The sequence below is a fragment of the Choristoneura fumiferana genome, chromosome 18 (genome assembly GCF_025370935.1).
Source record: "Choristoneura fumiferana chromosome 18, NRCan_CFum_1, whole genome shotgun sequence".
In the NCBI taxonomy this organism is placed as follows: Eukaryota; Metazoa; Arthropoda; class Insecta; order Lepidoptera; family Tortricidae; genus Choristoneura; species Choristoneura fumiferana.
In genome coordinates, this window is record NC_133489.1 from 15,814,331 (window position 1) to 15,835,088 (window position 20,758).

At 35.7% G+C, this 20,758-nt stretch overlaps 1 protein-coding gene across 1 annotated transcript in view; it reads left to right on the top strand.

Annotated features, from left to right (window-relative positions):
- The window catches only part of LOC141437600 (neuronal acetylcholine receptor subunit alpha-10-like), a 60,788-nt gene that overhangs the window by 31,880 nt on the left and 8,150 nt on the right, over nt 1–20,758 (top strand). Inside the window, exons 5-9 of the mRNA XM_074101036.1 lie at nt 7,814–8,030; nt 8,839–8,973; nt 9,591–9,669; nt 13,408–13,507; nt 17,445–17,583. Of these exons, the coding sequence (XP_073957137.1) occupies nt 7,814–8,030; nt 8,839–8,973; nt 9,591–9,669; nt 13,408–13,507; nt 17,445–17,583 (670 nt within the window). The remainder of the gene's footprint in view (nt 1–7,813; nt 8,031–8,838; nt 8,974–9,590; nt 9,670–13,407; nt 13,508–17,444; nt 17,584–20,758) is intronic.

The window sequence follows — 20,758 nt, forward strand, 5'->3', positions numbered from 1 at the left end:
AACTGAGTACATGTTCTATTTAATTTTACTCGCCGTGGCTTTGCCTAAATTGTTGTTATAATTTCCAATCATCTATCGATTGCTATCACTAATAAATCAACAACTCATTTCTCGTGGTTACTCTAAATACAACCTAAGTTCATATGTTTGTTCTTCAAAATAACAAAGAAGCCAAATCATTTATCAGCAGATAAATTAAAAGGGCGTAGAAAACAATGCCTGTTATTAATTTCCAAATTAAGGCGCCGCCTAAAAAATGTCTCCGTGGAGATTTGTTCTAACAACCTTCGTTTATCAAGCGGAATTTTGCGGTTTTAAAGCTGTTTATTTTAATTAATTTTGTTTAACGTCGGTATAAAAATTACATACACCATACACAGATGAAATTAAAATTCTGTGTGCTTTTATGACAACTTAAATTACTACAAGTCTTATGGATTCATTAGCGCAGCCCCCAAAATAATTACACATAACAAAAAAATACCTCAAAAGCAACTAAAGAGTGCAAGTAAACGTTGTGTCAAACTTCGAAAAGGGGCACCGTAGGTATATATAATATAATCTATAGGGGAGAAAGTAAAAAGAAATATTAAACTTATTTAAGTTATTTCGTCACGGCGAGAGGCGTGTACGCTCATCGTGTTCGGTACAACATGCTTGACTCATTTTTTTCTCTCGGGATTTGCCCAAAGCTATACATACGGTTTTATTCAGAAATGCTTTCCAAGCGTATATTGTGACGGAGAAAAATTTATAAAGTCACGGAGTTGAGTCAGTGTTAAATGTCAATATGAACAAAATTTATACGAAAATGGAAAGTAAACTCAATCGTACTAAGTACTAACTTGTACGCAAAACAATTCAACAAATCGGGGAATGGGAATGGTATGTTTTATGCGGTGATCATATGGAAATAATTTTAGAAATACCACATTTATATTACTTATTATATTACAACAAAATGTCAACAAAGTGGTGCTTTGGACTACTATTTGTAAATTTTTACTTAATTTGTTTTATTAAAAAAATCAACTGTCTTTGTTGCTGGCGAAATAAACAAATCTTTACAATTACTTACGAAAAAAGAAAAAATCGAATCTTAGGGTTTGCAAAAGCAGAGTGCAAGCGTGAAAGCACAGGGCGGCCACGCCATACAAAATACGCGTTCTTGAATCTACATAGGCACGACGACGTCTGTACACGCGTCAATGTGTGCGTACGACACACAGGGCTGACTATCGCAAAACCCTAGTACTAAAGGGTATGTAGATATGGCTTAGATGTGTAAATAAATGTAATCGTCAATCATATATTTTTATTTAAACCTACTTAAAATGTGTCTGTCTATGTATTTAAGCATTATTATTTTAAATTAAGTACAATAAATATATGACTACAAACTTAAACTAATTATTCGGTACCTAATTAGTTATTTCATGTATTAATCGCGATACTTTTAGAAAGCATTATTTATTTACAAAAGGAAGTGGGCGGGGTAGGAACCTCTATTTCTCGCGCGCCCACTGACAAGTTGGCGCTTGCTCGCGGACTCACGGTCACCGAGCCGAGCAATGAACTGCCGGCGCGCGTATTTCATGGAAAATTATGTGACTTTGTACGAGCGACAAATTATTAAAATATTATTGATTTTCGAGTTTTTAGGAAATAAATACACATAAATGTTTTATAAATTAAAGTTTATAGTTTGAATCATTTGAGACCTTATTAATTAAAGATTACTTACACTAAAATATTTCCTTTTAAAGGATTTGTCTCTGAACATTCGATTGTTAAATCGTATGTAATATGTTATTATTGCTCCCTAATTAGTGTCGTGCGACGGTACGAGCGACATACATCGCGTTGCGCGCCCGACTGCTTTCCTGCGGTTTTCCTGCTATCTGCGCTTGAGGGGTGGGGTAACTCGAACCGGTGCGGGGCGGAGCGTGGCCATTCTGTACGTCAGTACTATTATATATTCTGTGGTGAAAGTTAAGATTTTTCAACTTTTACTAAGAAGAAGTAAATTACTCGAAGATTACCATTATGGCAAGCGTGTCCATGACACACGCGTCAGACAAATGATTAATGGCTCTCGAATGTTGGGAATTTTGCACCTCTGTCCTTGAAAAACTCTAAGCTCCGAGATTTCAAGTTACTTGTTTAGTTAAAAAAATATAAACGAAGCAATCTACGAAAGTGTCGCTCGACCACTAGCCCAATTTTATTTGAGCAATGACTTGCAAATATATTTACTTCCAAAGTAGAAGGCACCAACTCACCGAAAAGAAAAAAAAACTTTGGCCTAATTTTCTGAAAATGGTTACTTTCTGTAAGTTGGATGCTTCACATTTTTCTGAGACGGATTCTTAAAAGGTTCGCCAGATTAAATGTGCAAATTTTAAGGGGCGTTTTCATGTTCCACCGGCTTTATACAACACAAATACTTCGTATATTAAGACGTCGTTTACAAACCCAATATATACTCGTATGTTGAGATTGTGCTCTGAATCCGAAATAGTAGGTATCCGCTGTAGAATGTTTCCGTACAGATGTACGCTAGACAAAGCCACCTACCTGGAGGATCATAACGAAACTCAAGGTTGAAATTTACATGTAAAGTGCAGTATTAAGGGGAATCACAATTGTTTAAAGCCTTGATTACATGTTGGAACGCTGCAATGAGGAAGTTTCTTAGCGAACTAAGCCTTACTCAGGACTCATTTAACATTAAGTCTGCTTTGTGTTTTTTAAGGTCATTCATACTCTACTTTCAAGTATAAACCGGATCAGATCTTCTTTAATGTGCTACTCAACGGTATGAATTTGTAATAGAATTAAAATCAAATTATAATAATGAAATCAAAAGTTGCAAAAAAGCTTATCACCAAAATTTCAAGTATTTTTTTTTTGTTATCCGTAAGCCGCCCGACATAAAAGCTCCTTGTGAATACAATGGACCGCTGTTTGCCTTTAAAATTATAACATTTCTCATTTTTACGCTAAAAATAAACAAAAAGGCTGACCTGGTTACTCTCAGGCATATTCCGTATGGTGGCAAAATTAATTATAACGCTTTGTTAATTAACTGTGCAAGTAGACAAATAATGGCGCATTCCGTTTTTGAATTAGTGCTTTGTATGAGTGTCAGCTACGTGAAATTAATATTATATATATATGAGAGTGAGAGAAGCGTAAACCTAGCAGTCAGTGTACACAACCTTAGCCATAATTGTCATCACATCACCGAAGCCATCTAATACAATTTTGGCGACCCGCTGGGAATCGAGTTGCTAACTGGCAACCTTACCTTGGTTGCGATATAGTATACATTACTTAATATTCTGCCTCGAGAGAGGCAGCTCTCTTTACTTGCTTAATGTTTCAGCAGCTGAAAGCGCTAGTTGAAAGCTTAGCCTTAAGTGAAATGTGTTTGACGAAAATAGAAATGCGTTTAGTTGGCGGCTGGATAGCCTAGTGGTTAGAGACCGTGACTATGAAGCTTGAGATTCCGGGTTCGATCCCCGGTCGGGGCGGATATTTGTATGAAAATATGTATGATGTTATCGAGTCTTGCGGGTGTTTAATACCCCACATACACACAAAAAAAACGAAATCACAAACTTTATCTCTTTAGCATTCTGTACTAGCTGTAGCCCGCGACTCCGTTCGCTTAGAATTCGTTTATCGCTATCCCTCGAGAAATTTGCAATTTTCCGGGATAAAAACTATCCTATGTCCTTCCCCAGGACTCAAACTATCTGTGTACCGAATTTCATCTAAATGAGTTCAGTGGTTTAAACGTGAAGAGGTAACAAACAAAGAAATAAACAACAGACTTACAAGATTTTGCAATACACAGATTTTAGACTAAATGGTAAACTATTTACTCGTTCAACATACTAACGTATAACATCGTGTGTTGTGTTAGGGTCTCCCCACACCTATGGTCACGGAATCGAAATGAGACGCTAGACGAAATCTACCAGCAGGGCTACTACGAAACTCGAAACTCGAAGTTCGTGTCGTGCGGTCCCTCTGACACTTACTATTTAATATGAGAGTTAGAGGGACGGTTCGATACGAACTTCGAGTTTCGAGTTTCATAGAATAGCCCTTCTGAAAACGTGGACATAAGGCGTTTTTTGATCGGTTAAAGCCTTAGTTAGTATGTCCTACAATTGGTGTGGCGCTGTAAGAACTCAATTTCCACCGGCTTGCCTAAATTATTTAAGGTAATGTCAGTGATGGCAAAGTTTATGGTACCATCAGCCTAATAAGTGGTCTATTAATTTTTAAACTAGTTCCTATCAAATGAATATGTCGCTAAAGTCGAACTTTCAAGTTGACAGACACGTCTATTGGCATTATTGTTTTATGACATGCAAACGATTATCAGCTTTAGGGTGGTAGACCACATATTTGGCTGATGGTACCAAGTAACTGCGGTACTCGAAGACATAATAATAGAATGTATGCTTCTTTCACTCTTCGGGTTGCCTAACGAAAAAGTTCACTCCATGCGATATTAATAAATTACGTGAAAGATCCGTTGTTCATACATCTTTTTTAACTAAAATACTACGACCAATCACTTTCAATATTTCAATGTTTTTGTGATAGTGTGAGTTTTGGCGACAAGGGTCCCAATACTAATCGCGACTTAAGTCAATTCTACTCTTTTTTATTGTTTTGTGGTATTGAGCATTGAGCGTAGGTACGTTCTCCTACGTCAAAAGGCGCTATTTCAAATCGATATCTAAAAAAACACTTTTAGTTATTAATAATATTTAGTAGCTTAAAACATTCTGCATCACATTGTATAAATAAATCAAAAGCGTTTTTTCACTTCTCAAGCTCTTAAAATGTTACTTAAGTCTCTGCATATCGGGACTAAAGCTCCTCATTAATCTCTAGGGATAAAAGTTTTTTATTTATTTATTCTGGAAACCCCTAAACAGCCAGTCACGGTGTTTGTCCATGGAGGAATTTTTATGGCGTGGAAATAACCTCAAAATGACAACTATGCAAAAATATGTAAAAAAACACGATTTAATTTCGTGAAACACAATTAATGACTACGAATATGAATCTATTCAGGTAAATTAAGGATTAATTCATATTATTATGCATAGTCCAATTACTTTTAAAATAGTTTTCAATTTTGAAACTGTTACCTAATATTTAAAGCGTCACTTCAAAAACAATTAAAGAAAAAAAACCACGTAACAAATATTTGGCTATTTGAATTTTGAACAGATACAGTCGAGCGTACGTTTTTTAAAAGTAATATTGTAATTTTGAAAAGAACGTTGTTTTTTTTCCTCGCATTCCAAGTGAAAAGTAGAGGGTTTAACGCGAGACTAAACAACCATAATGACTTGTTGAACAATCTACTTTTTTATAGCGCCTTTTGGATTAGGAGGGCAGAATAGACATCTGTTAGAAATAAAGAAAAAATTTGCTCCGCGGTTTATTCTTTCCTTATATTTTTTTGTAAAGTGACGCTTTAACAGCTTGCATATATAGCCAACAGATACAAACTTGAAAATTATTTGGACTTAATAATATAAATATGTCATGATATGAATGAAAAAAAATGTAATAATATTGTACCTATGTATTATCAATTGAGAGATCCAATAAAATAATTAACCATAAAATAATTATTAATTCTTCACAAGATTTCGTTTTCACTTTGAATTCAAATCAACTAGTTCTTTGTTCGGTAAAATTTTCAATTTAGACCACGAGTGTCCTTGGTGTGACTTTAAAATCTCTCACAGAAATAGAATATAATTCAAAGTAAGATTGGAGAATTTTATGACGCTTGCGTGAATATTTCAGGGACCTAAATCGGCGTTGCTTCACTAGAAAAGTTATAACTACTCACATTTAGCGCCAGCGCCGGTAGTGCCGCCGGCGACAATAAGCCGATTTGAAGGAACGCGTCACTACTAAGTATCCCAAATTTTCTTTCAGTATCCACATATCAAAAAAGGATTTGCTCCAAATACTAACCGATTTTTTTCATTTCGGTCAGACAGAAATCATTTAGGCACAAAACATGTACAAAACTGTCCTTTTCCAAAGAAAAATAGTTTTCTATTACAAATTGATAGGTATTAAAATGACACGGTAAATAATTCTGCGATTATGGCCTATGAGATATTCAAAAGTAAATATTCGATCGATTTTAAATCGGGTTCGGAGCTCGCCCATTTGACTTTTAAAACCAGATTCTCACTTTAAAATTTACTCGAATATATTTAGGTAGGATACTACTGTAGCAAGGTATTGGTTCGAGTTGAATGTATTCATTCATTCAGCTGCTCAATGAATTGAGTATTGACGAGGCATACTTAGCGCTCGGCTGTTCATTGCGATAAACTGCGTTGAACGCATTGCGCTTGACGCATATTAATTTGCATCTATCTAGCTATGTATTTGAACATATAAAAGCATATTAACAAATAAAAATCAGCAGAGCAATTTTTCAGTAGAAGTTATAGTGCAAAATGTTAAAAGTTAAATTTGCGGTATCTCTGAAGTCGAAAAACTATTGGATTCTTTTGCGTACATATTCTAAGTAGTACATAGGTACGTATACAGAAAGAATTTCAGACTGAGGAATTTTTCACAGAGAGCTATAAACGATTTTCATATTAAGGTAAAAATACCTAACTTCTCGTAAGAAAACTTGTTGGATTATTGCGTAAAGCTATGTATTTGAACATATAAAAGCATATTAAAAACTAAAAATCAGCAGAGCAATTTTTCAGTAGAAGTTACAGTGCAAAATGTTAAAAGTTAAATTTGCGGTATCTCTGAAGTCGAAAAACAATTGGATTCTTTTACATACATATTCTAAGTAGTACATAGGTACGTATACAGGAAGAATTTCAGACTGAGGAATTTTTCACAGAGAGCTATAAACGATTTCATATTTAGGTAAAAATACCTCACTTCTCGTAAAAAAAGTTGTTGGATTATTGTATAATTATAATCTGTATTACCTATTTTCATCATGTGCCAAGTTTTATAGGCGGGAGAATTTTTCGTAAGTCTCCATACAACAAATCTTCTCGTAGGCTAGAGTAAAATCACTGACTAGTGAAGGTGCTTAATTCATGAATATGTATATTCATTGGATCTAAAACAAAAGAAACATAACGATATAAAACATGAGTTACTAGATAGTTACCAACTCTAAGTTTTCTTTCTATATCAGCAGTAATATTTACAGTTATGCATGAATACCTACTGTAATACTTTACTGGAAACCCCACTTGAAACAAACGTTTGTAGTATATAGGTACCTAAGTTCATAAATCAACATTTTATGTCTTGGGATGAAGTGTCACTTATCTTAGTACATAAAAGGGTTCGTCTTTTCTTTTAAGTCTTCGTCGTTTCCACTTTTTGGTCTTTGTTAGAAAAATAAAACGAAACCTAAAAAGATTCCAAAGAAGCCTACATTCATAAATGGACATTTGAACTCGTCATATTATTTTTAATAGCAATGTTTAATTCCAGATGGAGGCGTTAATGGGACACCTCATTAAAAGCTTGGGCATACAAAAACGAGATAATTATATTTCCTTGTACCTAATGGAGTTAAACGGCAAATAAGAACTGGATACTTAGGAAATAATTTGTTTTTTTAATCGGTTTTTGGACTTTTAAAACAATGTTGTTTTGTACAACTATGATTTTTCCCCCTCGTTTGCTCGTGATATGACAAGTCCCACAAGCACGTCGCGCCTCTTTGCGATCCATTGAATGAATTCCTATAATTATTTCTTTGTTACAGCTGGACCTGAAAAAACAATTTGACACGGGTGACACATCAAACTACCAGACCAATGGGGAGTTCGATTTAGTTAGTTTCGAGGCTCTCAGACACAACCAATACTACTCCTGCTGCGTGGAGCCCTATCCTGACATCACCTACATCATCAAGTTGAGGAGGAGGCCTATGTTTTACGTCTTCAATCTTATTCTGCCTTGCTTGCTTATAAACGGGATTGGTGAGCCATCACAACTTCTAAGTAAATATTAGTAAGTATAGGCTTTTAAGTTCAAGGTAGATCAAGAGTAAGTAATTGAAAAGTATCTTTTGCTTACTTGTTACCTACCGATTTTATCCGAGTTCCCAACGTATTCGCGTAAATATTTACATAGTCAGCTTCTGCTGTTCATCAAATTGAGTCAATTTCGAGATCGTGATGTATAATATAATTCAAACATATTTACTCGGATTGATACGATTTATATTTGGAAGAGTAGGTTTTATTCGAAGTTGCTTACCTATCAAACAAACCGTGCACTGAACCAAGTTTTGGGATGTCTTGAAGGGTAAAGTATAACTACCTATCAATCTGTCAAGCGCCCCGTGTCTTACAAACTTGTAACGATTTATTTCACTTTTGAAATATCCACAAAGTTTCAATTACCTACATGTTTCGATTTATAACTATAGTTGCAGTAACCGGTTGAATGTACTTTTTGTCATAGTTTTATCTAAATGTAGTTTTAAAAAAGTGAGTTAGACAGTCAATGGACACTTGCAAAAAAATAGATTTAGTCAACACTAAGATTGCAAGCAAAAATTTGGGGGACCAATTCCTTTTTTTCACCGGCGTCCTGGGTTATCTAGCTACGCCACTAGACTTAGTCGTTAAATCTGGTTGATTGACAGTTTCATTATTAAACTAAGCTTCACGCTAAATCAAGATTACTTTTTTCCAGTAGCCATTAGTGCGCTCAGATATTCAATAAAATCCTTATCTGTTTTATTTAGCATTCTCAATATTTTTCTGTTTCTTCTATTGATAGCTCTTCTCGTGTTCTACGTGCCATCGGAATCTGGTGAGAAGGTGACCCTGGGCATCAGCGCACTGCTCTCCATGACCGTGTTCCTAATGACCATCAGAGACACGTTGCCACCAACGGAGAAAACACCGCTTATAAGTGAGCATTCAATATAGAAAGAAAGAAAAAAAGAAAGAAGGAAAGAAATAAAAAAAGAAAATACATTTATTCACAACACAAGACACAACAATATTATTAAGTACGACATTATAATGCAATTTTTCTTGTCAGTAAGATCGGTGACTTAATCCTATTAAATCATCAGATCTTTTATGTTTTATAGTTTCAGAGTTATTCATATGGACCGCCGGTTATTTCTCAATATTCAATAAGTACTTAAGTATTTGTTTCAATTATAGGTACCTAGATTATACCTATTTTCACTTTATAAGTCTACTTTGGACCGTGCAAGTACATCCAGTTTGAACTATTTTAAAAGAATTTAGAAATACCCACATCAGGGCATCAAGGATTAATATTTTACTAAAATTCTGTTTTCCTTAAACAAGCTAATGTATTTCTTCTGTATTTTATAATAATGAAAGTGGCCTAATAATGTCTAAGTTTATAGGTAGTAACTTGTAGTTACTTTGTCGTCCGGCTGACCTGATTCGGAGAATAAAGTTGTAGCCCACAATAGTGGACCTAACAGAATCCACAAACACTTGATGCCAATAAAAAAGCCGCGACTTCTAATGGATTTTATTTGTTCCCAGGTCTATATTACGGAGTTAGTACGTGTCTTGTATCTTTCTCCGCATCGCTCTCCGTGGTCACCCTTAATATATCCTACAGGCGAGTTGTATTTTTTCATAAATTCCAACCGCATTTGAGCTTTTTTGTCATTTACTTTATTATAAGTGTGTTACCGGCAGCCAGGCTAAGGGAGGTTAACGTAACGTTTTCGTAAAAATTCAGACTGTTAACTTTCGTTTCGTGTGCTCTGCCTACCCCATTTGGGAATACAGGCGTGTGTGTGTGTGTGTGTGTGTGTGTGTGTGTGTGTGTGTGTGTGTGTGTGTGTGTGTGTGTGTGTGTGTGTGTGTGTGTGTGTGTGTGTGTGTGTGTGTGTGTGTGTGTGTGTGTGTGTGTGCGTGCGTGCGTGTGTGTGTTCCCAGCATGTAAATGTAAATTGACAAGTAATAATCAAAGTATCTGTCGGCCTTACCGTCGGCAGTAATTTACACTTACTTGTCAATTTACTTTGCTGTTCATCCCAGCCTATATACGTCCCACTGATGGGCATAGGCCTCTTCTCAGATGGGAGGGCTTGGGTTGGGTAGTTCCCACGCGGGCCCAGTGTGGATTGGGAACTTCACACAAACCATTGAATTGCTTCGCTGGTTTGTGCAGGTTTTTCCTTCACCGTAAAGCTCGTTGTAAATTTCAAATGTAAGTTATGTAATGAATGTTACAGAACTAAGTTACATTAACCTCCCTTAAAAAAAGCCTGGCTGCCGGTAATACAATGTATTAACATCAATTTTATGTCACAGTTATACTTAATGTACAGTCGAATGCAAAAATATAATACAGCCATAGCGTCAAAATATATACATCGACCTTATGTTTAGTGGCACAAAGGTGTATAGATATTTTTAACGTTTTGGTAACGGTAGGTACGAGTATATATGTTTATGCGTTTGACCGTGCAATCGTTTAATTAGCGTAGAGCGTAATTAATTTTATATAGGTGTACCAAGAACAATGTTATAACTTAGTAATAATTGAGTTTGGAACATGGTCATGTTTAATTACAGCATATTCTATTTTTGTCTCGCCGTTGTCCTGTTTAATGATAATTAACAAACGAAACTAATATCGTAACAGCTTAATTAAAATAATTTCGCCGACTGCGAGCGATTCACTTTAAATTTATTTCAGGGATAATATAATATGGTCAGGAATAGGTTATGGAGGTACTTCGATAATTAAAAACTATTAAACTAACAACAAATTTCAATTCAATTACAGCATTTACCCGGAGGGCATAATAACGAGCATTGTGTAGTTTAACAATTAATTGAGCTTCAATTGGAGTACATTATGAACCTGTTTGAAATACTAACATTATAACACTATTAGATTTTATTGTATTGGTTTAGTCTTTACTTCAAAAAGGGGTATGATCACTTCTCAAAAGTGTTACGTGTCACATTTTTGCTAACGTTACAGTCGGTCTAAAAGCGGATCATTTATCTTTTGTGGTGTCATATGCAGGCTTTCGCGTGACATTAATGATTTATTTACATTGGATATGATAAAAAAATCTCTTGCCATTTGCTACACCTGAGTACAAAATAAAGTGATATCGTTACGCTACATTGAATACTAAACTTTATGTAGCTACAACAGTGCGGGAACTGAGCATTCACTCCCCATCGCCTAGCATCGTTGTACTTTGGTTTGAATATTGTGATCGTAAAGTTCTTCATAGTACTTAGAATTTATATCTACTTAAGACAGCGTTGTTGTTGCTTTAGATTCAAGATATTTAAACAAGTAAAGAGACATCAAACGTTTGTATTCGAAATACATTTAATGGAATAATTGATTTACTTCTAAAACTGATTGTGTAATACAATCCTTCAGAAAGTCAACGCTAAATTGAAATGAATAATTAAAGTCGCAAATTTAGACGATTTGTCGAGGGAGTTGTGTAAGTTCACTGACTCATTTTATCAGATGAGTCGCAAATCGACGTTCATAAGCTGCAATAAACTTCGCTATTTATCTATCGTACCCCTACGTACACCTACCTACATTAGTATCCTTTGATTAGTTTTAACAAGTGACTACTAGGCTGTCAGTGGCCTTTTCACAGGGGCGGGTAGCAGGGTATTCGGTGTCAGTCAATGATGGTGGTAGTGTGCGGGTATGAATGATAGGTATCTCATCATATATAGGTGCATTAACAATCTTATTGCCTTGGTAGTAGGGTCCTCTGTAGTAGTGTTAGGTGGGTATTGTGAATTTTGAGCTCCAGAAGCTCTGATCCACTTCTGCTTCAGATAATACCTGTGTAATTTATCTGGAATGCCCAGCATTACTAGTTAGGTACCTTTTTTATTCAATTAAATAGATAAATGAAAGTGATCTCTTCTTATCAATCTTCAGCAATAAATAACCTATTGTTGTACCTAGTAGTATTCACGGGATGTATTGTATCATTATTAGTGCTGGGTCTGTGCCTTTGGCGAGTAAGTTAAGCGGTAGCGCTTAAGGGCTCACTTCACTACCCTTTGAAGCATAAATGTAGTGTAAACAGGGTAGAGCCGTGGAGATAATCTTACTTGGGCTCCGCAATACGCAGCAAGATTCAATTCAATCAGCAGAATTCTAAGGGGCAAGCGTTCTGCCACCTTATCCTAAAGTATTAAACGAGCAATTTTAGTATGTGAATAGCTATGTATGTTTTGTTTTGACATCACGAAACGCTCGTAACGGTTTCGTTTGTAAATTCTGTAGGAGTTTTGGGGACGAAAAATCGATTTGTGTAGTTAGGTCTCATCTCTGGGAAATGCAAACGCGGCTCAAATTCAGTCACCCAACTACTTGCACACGCACAAATAAAAAATTCACCACGAAATATTTTCAAAAAATAAAAATACACACACAAACATCACACCCGTATTCCCAAATGGGGTAGGCAGAGCACATGAAACGTTACCGCTTCGAAGCCACTTTTAGCAATTTTAGGTTTTAAGTTTGACAAAAACGATACAATAAATAAAAATAATTAATAATGATTGTTCATTAATAAATCTCAGTTTTCTGCATGTACCGCTTACTATGTGTTGGTGTACTTAAACCAAATCTTGAAAGCGAGTACTCCGTAAATTACTCCGCCACGCCAGTGCTAGTATCAAACGGTCAATAATAGCAAGATGCTGGCCAAAACACAGCTAAAAATAGTAGATTATTGTCGTGGCCTGGAAGTAGGCAATTGCTGGCTGAGTATGAGTATTAAACGGACGAGCTTGCGAGTCCGTTTAACTAATACGAAGCCAGCAATTGCTATTCCAGCCGAGACTAATATAAAACTTTTCTCAAAAATGGTGAATAATTCTGAAATTGAATAAACTTTTTCTCAAAATATATTGTAAAATTAAATTTTATTCCAATATTTTTCTTATGCTTGCCCGCCTTTTTTCAATAAAAATAAACTGCAGGTGTATTTTTCCACCGAAAACACCACAAGCTATTTCAGACCCAATAGAAAAAGTCCGGAGTTCCAACAAAATATCTGATACCGGCCATGAGACTTGGCTGTATACGACTTGTGCTAACATTTCCATGGCCTTTTTAACTTTAAAAAAAAATGTGACTGATTGCAGGCGCGCTAATTCATTATTGTCGAGCTAGCGCGCCTGCAATCTTTTTAACTTTTTAATTTTTCGCTGACCATAAACTATGCACTTCACCTTCTGATATGTAAAGAATAATGTCAACTTTTACGGTCATTTTTGAGAAAAAAAATATAGATGATTGTTGCAGTAAATAAATCACGCGAACGTGTTGTGTTGCTCGTAGAGGAGTGAGAGGGCAGCCGGTGCCGGCGGCGCTGCGCGAGCTCGTGCTGCAGCGGCTAGCCCGCCTGCTCTTCATCAACTTCGACGTTGACGCTGCCAAGGTATGAAACTAAGCAAACGTGAAATAACTCTTCTAAAACGTGAACTTGATGTGATAAAATGTGAACTAGCCTTAATAAAACGTGAACTAGCTCTAATAGAACGTGAACTGTTTTTAAATAATAAAATGTGAATAAGCTTTAGTAAAAAGTCCAAAAACAGCGAACTACGCCTTCTTGTTTTAGAATTTTTAGCTATTTTAAAATAAAGCAAGAAATTAGTTTTTCGAACAGCAGAAAAAGTTGACACCTGAAATTGTTAAAACTGACTCACAAAAGTAATATAATCTATTCACGGCTAAATCCTGGGAAAATATTAATCTATGGGTACCTAATATGTACGTACCTATATTCTAAACGAAACGAAATGTTTTTTGAATCTCTTGCTACGCTCACAATTTTATTTTAAAATCCTTCGCTAGACTCAGGATTCTACATTAGAATCGCTAGCTCCGCCCTGGATTCAAAATAGCGCCCTTGCCGTAAAAAACCATTTTGCTCCTTTGTGGTTTCTAATATAATCTGTTATTATAGATTGTGCTACTTGTTCGTAGGACGCCTTTTGCCAAGCGGCAGCGGGGCGACATAAAAATAAAGACTAAAAAAATAAACTTATAGCTTTAAGCAATTTACGTCCCGCAACCTTTATATTTAGGCAGCTTATATTAAGGGTACCCATTCTTATCACAACAACAGAAATATTTCATATGACGCACTTCCCGCAAAAGGTAGGTACGAAATAGAGCACTCCTATTTAGTAGAGGCATGCTTTATGACAATTTTCAGAGGATTCCCTTGCGGCCAGGACCCTTACCGTAGTTTGTCCCTACATTTTATATTAAATTGGTACCATATGAGCGAAGTGACGCTCAGCTCAGGTGAGTAGGCGGAAAATAACTTAGATATAAACTTTCTTCAGAAAAGTTTGGATAAGTTATGTTATTTTGTTAAGTAAATGCTGAGTAAATATAAATCTTTACAGTAATCAACTTAGGTAACATTTTGTTTGGTTTGACTTTAACTGACCACAACGATATTGCATAGGTATACATAATCCAAATAACTAATACTTGCAGTTTCATTCTCGTGGAACAATTAAAAACCGGCCAAGAGCGTTCAACTTCGAAGCAAATCAACCCCAAAATAACTTTCTAACCCTTTTTAACTCCTTTAGGGGCTAAATTTTAATAAAATACGAAACACGTCTTCCATCAATTCCGTTAAAGAATATTTAGATTTGAAGTAGATTATGACCATGGAATTACGCTGGCCCATACAAAATTCGCCCCCTAAAGGGGTGAACTTTAGGAGTAGAATTCCGGAAAATCCTTTCTTATCGGATGCCTACGTCATACAAATGAAATGAAAAAAAATGAAAATGAAATGAAATGATATATTTATTCCAGACGTTAGTCCATAAAAACGATTAAAAAACAATTAATTAGAAAAGCGCGCGTGTTGCAGCAGCCGCTGAGTCGCGTTGCTCCGAAGACGAAGGGCTACGGATTAGCCCGAAACATGTCGAGCTAAACTCGATTTAAGACGTGAGTTATCCGGGTCATTATATTTAATATGAGTGAGTCTCACGGTAGTTTCATGTTCAAAATTAATTAGAAGTCAAAATTAAAATAAATAAATAAAGAACACACCCTCCAAGTTTCAGGTCTCTACGATCAGCGGTTTAGGCTGTGCGTTGATCCGTCAGTTAGTAATTCAGGACAAAGCATTTTATAAGTATAGATAGATTAATAGCCAATTATCTTTCTCACATTTGCTTCTTTTCTTACATAACTGCCACATACTTTTCACGTTTACACGCGTCTATTTTTTACATAAAGTCCTATCTTTAATGACAAAGATCTTATAAAATTACATTTTTATAGACATAATTCGTTTTTATGTATGAAATTAAGTCTAATATTAACTACTTGAATCTGAAATATGACCTAGAAATATGAACCTGAAACATATTTCAATATTTTAGGTCATAACCTAGAAAGGTAATATGCCTGAAGCTATTAACCCTAACTACAATTCATATTTTTCTATCTTTGCTATTATACCCAATTGAATATGAAACAGGCATTCAAGAGAAGTTATTGCTAGCATACATCTTAAATACGTTAGTAGGTATACTTACTCTCTTACTGTATTCTATAATATTGATGTATCAAGAACAAGAATGCCACGAGTAGACCCAAGTTGGTTTGTAAATAAAGTACTTAGTACTTACTGCTTCAAATGGCAAGCATTTTAAATTTAAACAAACGCTTACCGTGCATTGTGTTTGGGTCGAGGTGACTAGCTTCTTCCTTCTTGCCAACATTCCCAACTGTAGCCCACTTTTGCTTAAACTTTCTGTTTGCACAATCCTTTCCTATCCCCTTTCGTAACTCCTTAGAGTCCGGATAGATAGAAGTAAAAATAAGAGATTCGTAGAGATTACGAAACCCCTCGGACTGCCAACATTAGTAGTTCAGTCACGTCAGAATGTTATCGCGTATAAATTTTTAAATTTAGCACATATTTTCTTGATAAACTCGCTGAATAAAATTAAACTTTTATTGAAAATGCTAATTCCCCAACAAACTTTCTGGAAATTTGTAATTGAATAAAGAAAGCGAACGTCGGATGACTAATCGCGCTTGTTGGACCTCCATTTGGATTCAGATTGAAAGTTACAAGTAGGAAACACTCTGATAGTCTACTCATATGCTTTTGTCAACTCTGTTGCCTGTCAACGCTCTTATTTTGTTAATGAATAGAGTTCAACTCAAAATTCAAAGCGTGTGAGTGGATAAGTACCGTAACGAAATTGTTATGAAACTGAAAAAAGTGCAATGGAAAAAGAATTAAAATTTAGGGTTCAGTTTCATGACGTTAAGTAGCAATTTCGTAAAGGTACATCTATTTTGATTGCTACTCTTGGAGGCACACATAAACGTAGTAGTTACTAACACACGCAACTTGAATATACCTACTTATAGATACCGTTCTAGTCTTAATTAATGTAAAATGAGCGATTAACAGCGCCAGATAAACTATGTTGAGTTTTCGCCCGTTGATATGATAAACATTTTTGTAAAATAAATAAATAAATCAATAAATACATATCATGGGACACTTGACACCAATTGACCCCCTGGTCAGAAAACTTTGCAAAGCTTGTACTATGGACACTAGGCAACGGATAAATATACTTATGTAGAATAATGTAGATAAACACATACTTAAATATACATATTAAACATCCAAGACCCGAGAACAAACATTTCATACAAATATCTGCCCTGGCAAACTATTATTATTTATAAAGAATAAAAAAAGTGGTATAATATTAAATGTTCTGTGCATTAAACGCTTTACATGGTCAATATCTAGGTCTCTGTTTATTTGTTTGATTAAACTGAGATGGCATCACAGATATATGACATAAAATATATAAATACCTACCTTTCAAGGAACTTTCAAGGCAGTCATGCACACACAAGGTCTGTAATTATTAGCTAATTGATTGATTCAGGCGTTATTTTGCGGAATTCGATTTATTTATTTTTTATTTATTTATTCAATGAACTATCATGAAATATGATGAGATTCGATATAATGAACTGTATCATCCACATCTACATTTGTGATACTTATCAGCTTTTACCTGCGACTCCGTCTGCGAAAAATACTTTTATCGTTATCACCTGCGAACTATGCAATTTTTCCGGGTCCAATGTCGGGTGCAATGTCCTTTTCAGAGTTTCAAAATATCTGCATACCAAATTTCATCCAAACCGGTTCAACAATTCGTGAAGAAGTAACAGACAAAGATACTATCGCATTTATAATTGTTAATAATTATGGTTAGGGTGGACGACATAATATGAATTCTTTTATATTATTATTTTTCTTTATTTGTTATCGTAACACATATTATGGATTATACCAGGGTGACAGCGGCCCGGTGGCGATGGGTGTACAGGTGAACCCTCGCACTGGCTCTCGCCTGAAGGCGGAGCTGAGCTGCGACGGAGTGCCCCTGCCGCCTGCATCGCCGCGCTTCGCCCGACACAACCACAATCATTTGGGTAAGTCTCTTGCATATAGTAGGTAGAGATGCATCTGCTGTGTTTCAATCCTACATTGATTTAACCAATCCATTAACTGTACAATCAAACGTCTTACACCTGTAGATAATCAAAATCCTGTACGGGTAGGCGGAAAATTATGTGTACAAGTACAATGAAAAACCTTTTTACTAGTAACATTAATAACACTGCAAAATGAGGATTGTAATGGGAAATCTTTGAGTTTCGTACCATAAATATATTATGGTACATATTATATTATGGAAGCCGTGGTGGCCGAGTGGTTTGATCTATGGCCTCTCAAGCAGAGGATCGTGGGTTCAAACCCCGGCTCGCACCTCTGAGTTTTTCGAAATGCATGTGCGGAATTGCATTTGAAATTTACCACAAGCTTTACGGTGAAGGAAAACATCGTGAGGAAACCTGCACGTACCTGCGAAGGATTTCAATGGTGTGTGTGAAGTTCCCAATCCGCACTGGGCCCGCGTGGGAACTACTGCCCAAGCTCTCTCATCTGAGAGGAGGCCTGTGCCCAGCAGTGGGACGTGTATAGGCTGCGATGATGATGATGATGATGATTATATTATGTATTGACAGGTTTCATTGTATTTTTCCATTTGAAAGATGCTTAATTAGACTCAAACTAATTTTTAAAACGATCGGCTATGTAATCAAAAATTGTTGGTCACCTTGTAACTTGTTTTAAGAAATATTGAATGAAAAATAATAATAAAAAAACATTTATTTATAACACATACACAAGCTAAAAATATAAACATAATCATACATAGAAGCTGTTACAAAAAGGATTGAATACTGAATGAAAGAATGCTCTATATACCTACGGACTCTCCAAATACGTTTTTTTACAAAATAATATTCTTAATCTATAGACATTATTGCCGACTAGACTACAAATCGGTGATTAATATTGCAAAAACCAATGATATGCTTTTCTACTAAATTAACTTGCACGGGTCGAGATTTTTATTTTTCCATAAAATTAAATGTTTTGTTGGATTTCTAAGCGGGGAAGATTTGGTGGTAAGTAATTATCAATTCTGGGCACGAACTCCACTGTTATTATAATGAAGCCCTTTGAAGCCACTTAAGCCATAGTTACTCTACTCAGTTCAGTGCCTCATTCAATTAACGTTGTACCTAGAAACTCGACTAATTTTAATTCATCGATCTAGTGAAAGTTTCGGCGAGAGCTAATAAAGAATGTATGTATATTACTTAAATAAATTTAATTAATGCACCGAGTTTGATCAGGACCGAAACCGAAACCGACCTTTAACTTTGTTGTTTGTAGTTTTATTGTTTACTTTTGTAAAGAATTTGTGTAACTACGGTAATTGGTTTCGCGCTGGAACCCAAACGGGAAAATAATGCTACTGAATTAGGGATGATGTGGCTATGTTTATGCTCTTACTACTGTGCTGCCTAGGATAAAAAATGCGCAACAAATAAATGATAAATATACTATTTTTGTCTATCGTATTGCTAAAGGAAATTTATTTTATTAAATACTACTATTAAATTAAAATGGGTGCTATCATTACATCGAAATTTGTTACGTCGATTTTCATTTCATCGAAAACTATTCCAAGAACTTCATTACCTTTTTTTTCTGATCACATAATCTTCAATTCATTACTTTTTATATAATCGAACAACTTTTCATCGTAAATCGTTTCAAATCTGTCTCAAATCGTAGCATAACGATTCATCGAATTTACCTGTCATAGAATTATCATATAAATAGTATCAAATTATCGATATATACGGGTAGGTACGTCCTATATATTATTATTGCTACGAACAATGTTTCATCGCGGTGACGTTTCATCGAACGATGCAGGCATTTTTTATTATTGCAGCACGTTTAGAAAATATATTGCAGTCAGTCGTAAGTTAATACTATATTTAAAAATCCATCAGCAAAGATCATTTGTGAAGCAATAATATCCGCGGATATTATTGCTTCACAAATGATCTTTGCTGATGGATAAAAAATACCTAACATTTTTTCTGAACCTTACTTATCCGAGTCACTTCTGCTCCGAACAAATCAAATGTTTTTTTTTTGCATTTGGCACGCATGACGACGCATGCGTTTTTTCGTTTGGTGATGACGCATGATGATAATATCAAATTAGACTGTTTCGATGAAATGCATTGTCAAAGAAACGTATTACTAACACAGGTGAAACGACTTTCTGTTATAATAATTTTAGGAACTGAAACTTACGATGAACCAAAATTATAGTAAAGGCGATTCGATGAACGACTGTTTCGATATACAAATAAAATGATGAAGTAAAATTCGATGAGTTGATTCTTGTGTAAAAGGTAATTCGAGCAATTGTATGAGCGATGAAACGAAATTCGATAAATGATTGCTAAGTGATAACAAAATTCTGCGAATAGTGTTATGGGAAACGATAATCGATGAAACAATTTTCGGTAAAATGATGGATTACCAATTAAAATAACTAAAACTAAACCTTAATTAAAAAAGAGAGGTGGGCATCTTGGCATGGTGCCCATCACGCAGGTAGCATTCCCGCGTTCACTGCGATTGTGATTCTTTGCGCGAGAAAGCTGCCGGCGCGAGGGTTGCCTGTTGCCTCTCTTAACCTATTGCTGAGCTCCCTGTGTAGCTCCAGCGCACCCTTACCCCAAGAACCTAGAGTCTCGACGCCGAAAGCAAAGAAATGATATTAGGCGCCGAGACAGCTATATTTTGTGACCTTGAGGCGTTCCCGGGCGTCTGGCGCCGCCCCCGTACATTTGGTAGTTGCTGGTAGGTAGGACGCCGCCAGGGTGTCTGTCAGGTAGCGTCCCACACCAGCGCACGGCCAGTTTTCCAGGGTATCAACGACATTGCTTATTTCTTTTATTTGGCTGATCCTTTGTAAATTAGGAGCATCCTACCACGTGACACTACACGTTATATTTTGTACGTCTAACTCATCATCATCATTTTATCTGATAATGTGCTGTAAGTTTTATGCAAAATTTGCACAACCTCAAATACCTGCCCCGGATTGAGGTCACCGGGGTCAATTTTCATCACAACGATTTGCGCTTTGGGAGGCTAGTGAGAGTTAAGATTAACACTGTCGTATTTGAAGCTAAAAGTTCGAGGGCTCATCATTTCACAACTATC